General features: G+C 35.4%; 2 protein-coding genes across 13 annotated transcripts in view; one reads left to right on the top strand and one right to left on the bottom strand.

The window, feature by feature from the left end:
- Positions 1-11829, bottom strand: part of LOC149136262 (histone-lysine N-methyltransferase SETMAR-like) — a 28870-nt gene extending 17041 nt beyond the window's left edge. For 2 of the 12 annotated variants that reach the window (XM_089351505.1, XM_089351512.1), the window contains exon 1: positions 7614-7746. The gene's annotated coding sequence lies outside the window, so the exon portion shown is untranslated. Of the gene's footprint in view, positions 1-3002; positions 3085-4724; positions 4830-7470; positions 7747-11608 lie in introns of those variants that run through there. The other 10 variants (XM_089351504.1, XM_089351511.1, XM_089351508.1 and 7 more) reach the window with 9 other exon arrangements.
- On the top strand, positions 7752-11456 carry LOC106878846 (saccharopine dehydrogenase-like oxidoreductase). Its single transcript, XM_014928187.3, has one exon. The coding sequence runs from the start codon at positions 8012-8014 to the stop codon at positions 9305-9307; it is 1296 nt and encodes a 431-aa protein (XP_014783673.1). The 5' UTR covers positions 7752-8011; the 3' UTR covers positions 9308-11456.
- Positions 11830-12602: the final 773 nt, after the last annotated feature.

Below are 12602 nucleotides of genomic sequence, written 5' to 3'. Positions count from 1 at the left end.
ATTACATAGTAATGAGCCATACCTCCCATGGCACCTATTTATAGGACAACATACCAATGACTTTATATGGTAAACTGACACTTTTATAACTTATTTATTTTCTGACAAGAATATTTCCATTCCTACTTTTGACATGGATATCCTCACAGTTCCTTCTATCAAGGATATTTTCCAATTCCTTTCTAATATGGATAGTTACAACTCTCACTTCCAATGTGTATATTTTTACTTCCATTCTGATAAGAGTTTAATTCAAATCAACTTATTGTCATTGTCATTTTCACAACAAAATTTACATTCATTTTTTTTCTAGGCATGGCTGTGTGGTAAGAAGCTTGCTTCCCAACCACATGGTTCTGGGTTCAGTCCCACCGCATGGCACCTTGGGCAATTGTCTTCTACTAAAGCCTCAGGCCAGCCACTTGTAAGTGGATTTGGTAGATGGAAACTGAAAGAAGCCCATCGTATATATATGTATATATCATCATCATCATCATCATTGTTTAACGTCCACTTTCCATGCTAGCATGGGTTGGACGATTTGACTGAGGACTGGCAAAACACTTCATTTCATGTAACTCCAGTCCCCTTTTGATCAAGAGGGAATGTTGGCCTACTCACCTAACCAGCAGGGTGGTATCATTCGATGGCTAAAACAATGCAAAGCGCATTGTAATCAGCAATGTGTAATAACATTTGATAGTCTGGCTGGTTATGTGATCACATGATTATTATGTATATATATTTGTGCATGTGTGTGTGTGTGTGTATATATATATATATAAGTATTAAACATTTGGCATTTCTCTGTCCATCTGTCTGTCTCTCTCTTTCACACACACACACTTCAAACTTTAGAATGTTTACAAATCAGTTCATTTACAATGTGCCTAGGAAATTTGTAGAAAATGTTTAAGAAATTTTTTCTGTGCAATATTTGTTAAATAGTGGTGACTGTAAATAAATTTCCTTACAGCAAAGGCTTTATGTAACATATACTTTGGGCAATAAGCCTGCTAGAATACATTTCTTTCCAAGCTGTTACTCACAGAAGGAGTGAAACTCAGGTTAGAAGATAACAAACTACTTATCCAATTTATGGATGCTGACTCTGTTCAGAGTGGCAAGTTTTGCTTATCTTGTGATACCTATTCACAGTTAGTTACAATGAATCATTTGGAAGTTAAATGTTATGAGCATGGACACAAAGTAATACTTAGTGACAAGGATATGGCCTACTAAGCTCCTAACACTTGTCTTGTATCCTATACACTCAGTCAGTCATGCCCTCAAATTAAATATCCAAGTGTTTATGATAGTGGATACTTCTCTAGAAAGTAACTGGAACCAGTTGTTTAAGTCATTCTGTATGCCATATGACTGCTTGCTTCATAGGGCTGGGGTCATCCCAGGTTAGTGGTCCCAGAGACGTCATCATGTACAGAGTTGACTAGGCTCAGCAGTGCTCTCCATTGCTGGCATTCCCGTGCCAGCCCCTGTGCGTCCTCCAAGGCTGTGTCAAGCCTCTGGAGATCTTCCTTAATGATGTCCAGCCATCTGGTGCAGGGCCTGCCAAGAGATCTCTTCCAGCCTGCAACTGCTGCATTGAATGAGAGTAAAGCCATGGTAGGATGATCTAGCAGGAAATAGAGCACATGTCTGTACCAGAACATGCGATAGATAGCTATGAGGTAGGAGGCTGCAGGCTAATGTGTATGCGCATGCAGTTCTTTGATTGAAATGTGATGGTACCATCTGATGCTATATGACTATAGTTTTATTTTTGATGGCTTAGTCACAGAAGAAATGGCTATGGTCATGACTCTTGGGAGGCCTCTAAGACTGTTGGAGGAAAAAGAAGAAGCAATACATCAAAATACTGCATTATTCATAAACCAGAACCCTGGGGTCAAATGTTTGCAACAGAATTTGATTCTACTAAAGCCATTGAAGAATCAGGTGGTTGTGGTAAACTAAAAGACAGATTAAGTTTACCACTAATGAGTTCATCTATTATGCATCACAGGTGTGGGTGTAGCAGTGTGGTTGAGAAGATTGCTTAAACAGTTTGAAAGGGAATGAAAAATAAAAAATAAAAAATAAAAAATATATCCCTAATTGTGGTTTGGAGTTTGACTGCTCCTTCTAGCGGGTCCTATTGTGGACATCTCTCTTATGTGTTTAAATGTACACTGTATGTATTTATATGAATAATATATAGTCTATTGACTAGTTTTTTTTCTTCTCGCTAGACCACTGGTAGCAAAATGAATTTCTAAATCTTTCGCAACCCTGAGATATATATATATATATATATATATATATACACACACACACATACAATAGGCTTCTTATATATGTGTGTATGCATATATATTATGTGGGTGTGTGTGTATATATATATATATATATATATATATATACATATACATACATGAGGTGTGCTGTGCGTGAGAAGACCCGGCAAGCCAAGTAAGATCGTTGCCAGTGCCCCTGGACTGGCTCTTGTGCGGGTGGCACATGAGATGCACCATTTTGAGCGTGGCCGTTGCCAGTACCGCCTGACTGGCTCCCGTAGGATTTTCGAGTGAGATCGTTGCCAGTGCCCCTGGACTGGCTTGTGCGGGTGGCACATAAAAGACACCATTTCGAGCGTGGCCGTTTTCGTGCGGGTGACACGTAAAAGCACCCACTACACTCTCTGAGTGGTTGGCGTTAGGAAGGGCATCCAACTGTAGAAACTCTGCCAAATTAGATTGGAGCCTGGTGTTGCCATCCGGTTTCACCAGTCCTCAGTCAAATCGTCCAACCCATGCTAGCATGGAAAGCGGACGTTAAACGACGATGATGATGATGATGATGATACATATATATATACATATAGGTATGTGTATCTTTCTTTTGGTGTGATGTTTGTCCCACCTCCACTTGACAATTGATGTTGGTTTGTTTATGCCCCAGCAACTTAGCACTTTGGTAAAAGAGAGTGATAGGATAAGTACCAAGTTTTAAAAATAAGTACTTGGGTGAATTTGTTTGAGTCGGTCCTTCAAGATGGTGCTCAACATGGCTGCAGTATAATGACTGAAATGAGTAAAAGACAAAAGATAGAAAATATTGCAGTGAGTTTATTCCATCGAAAAGGTAAGCATTGAATTTTTCTTATTTCAATAATGTTTTGTTTAAAGATACTCATCATCATCATCATCATCATCATCATCATCATCACCATTTAACGTATGTTGTCCATGCTGGCATGGGTTGGACGTTTTGACCGGGGCTTGCAAGCTGAGGGGCTACACCAGACTCCAGTTTGATTTGGTATGGTTTCTACAACTGGATGCCCTGAGAGACAATTCCCATAGCTTTTTAAGGATGTCCGTGTGCAGGTGTGTATGTCTGTGTGTGTTTGTAGGAGGAAAACGGGGCATGGTGCTGTAGCTGTCAGGCACAAGATGCTCATTAAAGTGACTCTACACTTTGTATAGAGCAGTGATTCTCAATGTGGGGCATGCCCCACCGGTGGGGAAAATTGTGATGGAGCATGGTGCCATAGTTGTTAGGCACAAGATGCTCATTAAAGTGATTCACTTTCTTTTTCTTAGTCAATAATGTATTATTTTTTATACTCAGTACTTAATAAAAGAGTTATTGGTAGATTCTTTCATGTTGAATAATTATGATAAGATATTAAAAATAAAGTTGCTTTTTCTTCCAACAACTGGTAGGGCATACATTTTTTTGGAAAGGTATAGTGGGACCTGGGAGAAAATATGTTGGAAAACACTGGTATTGAGTTATAAGGTGTTTAAAACTGAAAAAATAAAAATCAGCAAATAAATTATTACTAGGTCACATGTTTTTAATGTTAGATATTACAAGATATGAAGGTGACACCTTAGTTTTTAGGGTTGCCGTAGATTGTGATTTGATTCCCAGACAAGTGACGTGTTGTGTTTCTGGGCAAAAAATTTCATTTCATGTTGTTCCAGTCCACTCAGCTGTAACCCCATGATGGACTGGCATTCTGTTGGAGGGGAATGTTGGCCTGTTCACCTAGGTAGTGGATAGTGTCATTCAAAAGCTACAACAATGTGAGAAAGCACATTGTGACCAGCAGTGTATAACAAGATCTGATAGACTGGTTGATGCAGTGATATTATAAGATAAAGTAAGTTTAAAAAGAATTAATCATTTACAAGTTGTTGTTTTTTTTTTATCAAGATCTGCAATAAATGATATATATTAAATCGCTACACATTATCCAAACAAAGAGATATTAAATCAGATGGTTACTTCTTTGCTTTTAGTCTTGTAATCCATTAGGTTTTCATACAAGTGCCTAAGTGTCAAGTAAATATTTCATCTTCATAGGACACACCAAACTGAAAGAATTAATTCTTTTTTAGGTAACATTCATAGCAAAATTTGAACTCAATATTCCAAGTTAATGAATGACCCGTGAATTATACAGGGCTCCAACAGCTTCAGGAACTGAAACACAAGTTGTTGAGATATTTGTGTGCTTCTCTCTCCCATAACGAAATTGAATGTAATTTCTGTCTCTTGACAATGTAGTATTGTTACATGAAACACAATTGTTGTAAGGTCAAGGTACTGAACAGCTGACAACATAGTTATAGTGATTTTACCAGTAAATTAAAATTACTACAATTAACAGTAATATTCACCAATAATATCGACATTTAATAATTATACCCAACCTAAGGTACATAACTCTGTTTGCCTTTGTGACAACAGGTTCCATCAAGACGCAAGTTGAGTGGTGTAGGTGGGCATCCAGTCATAAAAACATTTGCTCCAATCGACTGGAAGAATAATTGTAAAACAACAAAATGAAAACAATAATAAACAATTCTTTATAACATTAACTGCATGGTACATAAAGTTTTATGGCTTTTTTGTTCTCATACATAAAAGGTACTCGTACTTAATTCGGTCAAAGTAAAGTGTTTGAGTTGAGAAAAAAAAAAGTAGTGCAATAGGTGTACAACATGTAGTAAACGAATATGAAAAAAAAATGCGCGCTGGAAAACGGGGGGGGGGGGAGAGGGCTCGGAAAATTCACATCGGGAATGTTCCGAGTCCTCTCACCACTTCCCCGTCCGTCGGCGAATTTCTTTTTCTTCATATTCGTTTACTACACATTATTTTACACCTAGTTCACTATTTTTTTTTTTCAACTTTTGTGACGGGGGGGGGGGGACTCGGAGAATTCGCACAATCCAGTAACCCCACTTCGACACCCGGTCACAAAAATGAAAAAAAAAGTGTAATAGGTGTAAAACAACATGTAGTAAACGAATATAGAAAAAATGTGCGCTGGTAAAAAAATGTGGGGGTGGCGGGGGAGAGGACTCAGAAAATTCACACTATATTTTATTTCCTTTTGGTGACCGGATGTCGAAGTGGAGGTTACTGGATCGTGTGAATTATCCGAGTCCGCACCCCGCCCAACCCCCGTCACAAAAATTGGAAAAAAAATATAGTGTACTAGGTGTAAAATAATGTGTAGTAAACGAATATGAAGAAAAAAAAATTCGCCGACGGACGGAGAAGTGGTGAGAGGACTCGGAACATTCCCGATGTGAATTTTCCGAATCCTCTTCCCCGTACCCCATTTACCAGCGCGCATTTTTTTAATTTTTTACATATTCGTTTACCACATGTTGTGGTACACCTATTGCACCTTTTGTTGCAAAAACACTTTAGCTTGACCCTTAATTCTGTTAATCTTTTTAGAATATATATTTACAATATCTATTTATAAACATTTCGATCTTTAATCATTACTAATCTTTGACCTAGGACAATTTTTTCATAATTTCTTTTTCTCTTTTCGCTCATGTTTGTGTTTTCGTCGCTTTTGGATTTGTATTTTAATGTGGTTTTATATTATATTTGTGTCATACAAAAACGTGCTATATATGTAACTATTAAATTCAAATCTCAATTTTTAAGGAATATTTATAAAATAAAACGGACTATAACGTATTTAGGGGCATCTAATAACAACCACAATGCCAAGTAGACATAAATATTTCAGTCAGGAATTGATCTCAGACATTTGATTCTGAATACTCAATTTCGCAAACACAAAAGGGTGTGTTCTTATCATTACAAAATGTTAACAGAACTAAATTTGATGACTAAAAGATCTCACTCAACTTACATCTTTTGACCGCAGTAATGCAATTATTAACCACCACAAAAAGCTTTGACGAAAGAACGATCGAAATGGTTTTGGGTTTTTTTTTTACTTTTTATAGGCCCACAAGATTTGAGTTGAAGATAAACTAATGTAATAGCTATTTGATAATTTCCTTTTTATTTTCTTTTTTTTTTCAAGTTGAATTGCGTGTTCATGTTACTTATTTACAGAAAGGTAAACTTTGTAATTGTGAGTGACGTATATTTGTCAAGGACATTGATGCCTTGTTGATGAAAAATGAACTTTCAACCAAGTTTCTGCAGCTCGACAATTGACTGATAAATATAAGTATAGAAAATAGGCTGAATGGGTCAAGTACCACACTAAATATAGTATTCAGTTCTGTCCTATCTTCTAAGTTCAACTTCTGCCAACATCTCTCTTAAGTCAATAGGTGCCAGTCATAAAGTAGTATCAATTCAATATCAATCACACACACTGTGAAATGTGGTCTTGTGATTCGTGTGCTGGGCACGGGAAGGGAAATGTGATGAAAAGTTTGTTTTAGGTTATACGATTTAGTGAAAGAACTTCGAGAAGAAACTAAATCGTAACAGTAACAAACTTTTAAAATTTATCAAATTTTTATGGATGTATCACTAGTTTCCCCAGAGTAATATTTTGCTGTTATACTTCCGAGGATAATATGAAGATTTCTATTAGAAAACATTCTCTAAAATGTTCTTTGAGTTTTTAAATACTTAGAAAGCATAATAAGCTTCAAAGAGGTTTCAGTTCCCGTTGGAAGCCATCAGTTTATATACAGTTAATATCCCTACTAATCTAATTTCAGGAACATTAAGATAAACCCAACGTTAGTACTAATTGATTGGAACGACGAAATGCATATTTGACTTTGTTGGGATTCGAACTCAAAACGTGTAACACCGAAACTGAATACTTTAGGCTTTTATCCGATTCTTTAACCTATTAAAATATTTCAATTCCCCTCCCCTAAAAGTATAAAGTCATCCGACTAGTCAAATGAACCTAAAATATGTAATGAAGATACTAATTGCATTTCTTAGAGAAGAGATATTAGGATATTAGCAGCTTTTTTAAAAAAATTATTTATTTTTACAGGACAGACTTTTGATAACATATATTTTTCAAATAAAGTTTTCGTGAAATAAAATTTGAAATTCCCATTAGAGGAATCTTTGCAAGAGAAACAAGTGGAAAAGTTACGAGAGAAAAGAAGTTCTAAAAAAAAAAAATAATAATAATAAACGACTCACTTATAAATATTCTATTAAAAATGCAAAATTACAATTTCAAATACTGGTTCATACCATTTCTAATTTGTTATTATATCATGGTCGAGTTCAAATTACAACCTTTTTCAACTATGAGAAAACAAATCTAAGAGAAATTAACTTACGTCTTTCTCTCTCACAATTCCTTACTCTTTCTCTCTCACACTTCCTTACTCTTTAACACCCCTCCCCCCGTCAGAATTTCTTCTCCTTTCTCTCTCGTGAGTTGCTCACATTCTATCTATCTCTCTCTCTTTTACTTATATTCTTTTACCTCCCACTCTAACACGAACTCAACAAGCGATGTCACTCCTCCCACCAGAACCAGTGAAACAAGAGTTATCTAACCCGAAGCTTGAAATATAAACAAACACCGTTAGCGGCTGCTTGTCCAGTAGACTTTATCCGCGACCTGCTAATAGTGACAGACAGCTGGCACAGCAGGGCTGTTGCTAAACCAGTATATAATAACAGATATTTATATATATTTGTTGTGTTATTTTGTGTCTGAGAACAAAGGAAAATGGCAGCGAGCGACAAGGAGTTTGATATTGTGATTTTTGGAGCGAGTGGTTTCACTGGCAAATTTGTTATTGAAGAACTTAGTCGGGTTGCCAATGAAAACAACATCAAATGGGCAATTGCGGGAAGAAGTATGGAAAAATTAGAAGCAGTCCTGTCAGACGTTACAAGTTCCACTGGCCAGGATTATTCCGACATACAGATCTTAATTGCGGATTCCCTGAACCATGAATCTCTTTTGGATATGTGTACAAAAACCAAGTGCCTTATTAACTGCTGTGGCCCTTTTGTTTACTATGGCCCCAAAGTTATAGAAGCCTGTATCGAATGTAAAACACATCATGTTGACGTTTCTGGAGAACCTTTGTTTCTGGAAAAAGTACAACTTCAATATAACGGTCCTGCTCGAGAAAATGATGTATATATTGTGGGTTCCTGTGCTTTCCGCTGCCTACCTATTGACATAGGTATTATGTATACTTCACAGCAATTTAATGGTGATCTTAATAACGTAGAAGCTTATCTTTCTGTCGATGGACCAGTGAGAACAGGACTGCCTACATTTGAATGCCAAGTATATGGGTTTCAGCACAGGAATGAACTCGGAGCAATAAGAAAATCTTTATTTACAACGAAAAATTTTGAGTTTCAACACGTGGTAAAGCCTAAAAGTGGTTTGTTTTACGATAAAGATAGTTCCAAATATTGCAGTGTCTGGCCCGATGCCTACAGGTCTGTCGTTTATCGCTCCCAGAGATTTCTCCAAGATCAAGAGACGAAACGACCAACTCAGTATGCCTTTTACTTTTGCAATGAGTCACTTATCTTCTTTATCCTCATGTTCTTTTCTGGTCTCTGCCTAAGTTTTCTATCAAGGTTCTCCTTTGGAAGGAAGTTGCTCATGGCTTTCCCGACTTTTTTCAGTGGCGGCATTGTTAAAAAAGGCGGACCAACTAAACAAGAAGTAGAAAAATGTTCATTTTCTCTTAAATTTTGTGGCAATGGTTACCCAAGCCGGGTGAAAGAATTAACCGATACCCACAGTGATTTGCCAAATAAACCTATTATTACGAAGATTAATGGACCTGAGCCTGCTTATGTTACTACCGCCATTTGTGTCACTCAGGCAGCTATTGTTATCCTAAAAGAAAACCAGAGGATGCCTAACAGTGGAGGGGTTTTCACCCCAGCTTCTGCTTTTGCTAACACCACTCTAGTAGAGAGACTTTGCAAACGGAATATAAAGTTTCAAACTGTATCTGCCGACGAGACGAGTCCCGCTGCTGGAGATAATTAAATAACTTTCTTTTGCATTTTTTAATTGCATTTATTTCTTCTCTATACGGCAACTTTAGCAGCCGTGATAAAAATTAGGGTTAGTTGGATGTTTGTGTATATGTATGTATGTGTGTGTGTGTGTATGGTGCTTGCTTGCGTAACTTTACAAAATAACTGGGAACACAAAATAGATTTGTTTTGTTTGAAATGAATAAACTCTTTCTCCAACTCCCTCTCTCTGTCTATATAAAAGAAATGGAACTTGTTTAATAACATTATTAAATAGTCGTTAACACTCAGGAAGTGTTTAAAAACTTCTTTTAACTTCAGTATAAATTCTATCCGTATTTTGTGTTTAGGAGTTTTCAGAAGCTATTCAGTTAAATTTCTAGTCTATTTAAATATGCATGTATCAGCTGCTTTCATTGTTACACTTTCTGAATTACCAGTTATGAATAGGTGACTAGCGACTGTAAATCTCTTGCACCAATATCAATCCATTTTTATAGCCATTTAATCAATATGACAACTAGTTATAACTTTCTCTATCAACACTAAACTATTTCATTTTAAGGTTACTGAACTTATTTCTTGCCTTTTTTTTTTTTCTTAATTTATTTTTGTCTAGCCAAATCTTTTAGTATTGGCTACTTATATTTTCGTCTAAATGAATGTTTTCAACTTATTGTGTTAAATTATGAAATTGTTAGCAAAATCTTGCTGTCTAACCCGTTTACCTGAATTTTGGTTTCTCAATGGTTAACCGTACAAGCATTCTGATATTGATTAAATATGTAGCATGCAACGTATATAGGCTGATTGTTTACGTCTAATTTTAGCTGCGTACTGAAATGAAAAGTTTAGTCGAATACGACTAGGTTATACTGACATTACACCCACTTATTACAAACCACTTTTACTTAGACTAATAGGGTGGGGTGGAGATAAGGAAAAATGAAAGACAGCCGGCCAGGCTTTATATTTTCTATTAATAACTTGAGAGGAACTTTACGTGGCTGACTTACAAGACATAGCAGCCAAATTCCCCTCAACTCTCATTCCGCTGGAAGGACGCGCATTCAGATAACAGTTCCAGATACCCCTCTCATAAAAAAAAATGGGGTGGCGAAAGCTGGAATACGTATGATCACCTGTTTGCACGATTGAAATCTTTATGGTAAACTCCAAATATTTCGTAAACCAATATTTGATGGAAAGAAAACGAAGCAAAAGAAGTGGAAATAGTTTTAAAGTAAATTTGCTTTTATGTCTGCCTTAACTTGAATTTGTGGAATTAACTATTTTAATCTTTGTATTCCCTGTTCGAAGTTTCGGCATTAATGTTCCATTTATATTATTGTTTCACTTTTTTTGTGAAAGAATGAATTAAATTGTTAACGCCCTCGTTCATTTTGGAAGTTCGAGAGATAAAATCTAGTAAATATGCTTCAACAATCTGTTATCTTTGGATCTTTATTGTCGAAGTTATTACAAGAATGTCTGCTCATCATATCTAGTATACTAAAGTAACAAACTCAAACAAGTCAGATTTTTGTATTATACGAATAACTCAAATGTGTTAAGGTCTCTTCGCCTCTTAAATATTTTTACAACTGCCTGAAAGACTGTTCACATGTCTAGAGAAAGTTTCTTTCAAAGAGACAGATAATCACCAGAATTGTGCCTTAGATTTCGCTTCCTTGTTGATTGCAAAAATGAAAAAAAAATTGTTCCGTTATTTTTCTCCTTCGTATATATTCACAATTAGAATTTTAATCATTTTTGTTTCAATATAATATACTGTCATACTGTTTCTTTGCAAATATATAAACTGTAAACGCGTTTTAAATTCTGTTATTTTATCCAAAAATTAAAATCTGTATTCATTACCAAGTTTTTATACTTTCAGCTGTTTTGTTTCAACTATTTATTACAAAACATTTTTGCAATTACTTTAAATGAAAATATATATATACTATGTTATTTATTTTGCAAAATCTAAAAGCTTATTTCAATGGTGATTATTGTACAAAAAAAAACCCTACTCTACTTAAAATAAAGGATTACTTTCTTTTCCTAATATGCCAACATATATGGAAGGGTTTTGCTCAGTCTAAGCTTTTTATATAAATGTATAACAAAATCTAATAAATTATTGAAATATGTTAGCTTTTCCTTTTGAATATTTAATCTCCTGTGAAAACACAAAATGCTAACTATATATTGGGAAGCATTATACCTGGTGAGTCACTACGTAATGCTAAGCCTCAATTTCTCATCCAGTCGCAACGTCACGGATAACATCGAAAATACTACATACCTAAGACTAGATTTTCTTTTCCAAGTCGGAAAATATTCTGTACCCGATCAATTTCTGTTCTCGTAACTATATAGTATTGTTTGCAAATCTGATATAGTGCTGATGTTATACACGCAGATACATGTTAAGACTTCATCCAAATAAACGAAAGCTAGTGGACAGTCTCCATCACCAAACATGTTGCAACTCGCAGCTAACATATGTCGTTTCTTCCCTCAAACGCTACTGTAAAACCACTGCACCTCAGAGCTAACATGCTGTATATTGCCTATACCGAGACCAGCATGATGTATTTGTCTCTTCTCATCTTATCCTGTTCTCGCCCAACCATACCTTACCTCATACTAAATATTTTATTCTATACCTCAGTTTCTATACATTAGTTCAAACGGAACATAATCTGCATTGATCTTGCTGATTTGGAAGGGCCTACAAAAGGTACTGTCCCTCCTATGAATAAATAATTTTAAGATATGTTCTGAGTAGTCAAGCTATTGTCATTTTTTTGTAAACCACAGTAGAAGTTAATTTACTCTTGGCTAAAAAAAAACAAAAAAAACTTTGATTAAAATGTCTTTGTTCATTGCCAAGTGAGTTTATCCATTTCAAAAACAAAAACAACTTCAAATGAATTACAAATTTAGAGATGCCTGATTTATTCTTGTTGCCTAGTTTCCCTGAATTGGTTAAATATTGCTCTAAATTTCCTGTGCAGTGATAACATTTGAAAAAAGTATTAGGGTATAAAATGTGTGCAGCAATAGTATTGATGTGTGTGTGTGAAGATGGTAGTGTTTTTAAAAAATCTATTTATGCAAGAATTAACCCTTTTGCATTTAAACTGACCCAAATATTCTGACTCATGTTCAAACTAACTAGATCTGGCCTCTCACACCCATTCCATGATGTCATTTTAAAAATAATTGCATCATCAAAATCTTGAAACTAAAAGATAATGCATGATTAATTCAAGAATCTGAATACTAAAGGATTA

Source organism: Octopus bimaculoides, chromosome 4, assembly GCF_046866305.1.
Source record: "Octopus bimaculoides isolate indiv1 chromosome 4, ASM4686630v1, whole genome shotgun sequence".
Classification (NCBI taxonomy): Eukaryota; Metazoa; Mollusca; class Cephalopoda; order Octopoda; family Octopodidae; genus Octopus; species Octopus bimaculoides.
The sequence above is the reverse complement of the archived record's forward strand: the minus strand, read 5'-3'. Positions and strand labels throughout refer to the sequence as shown.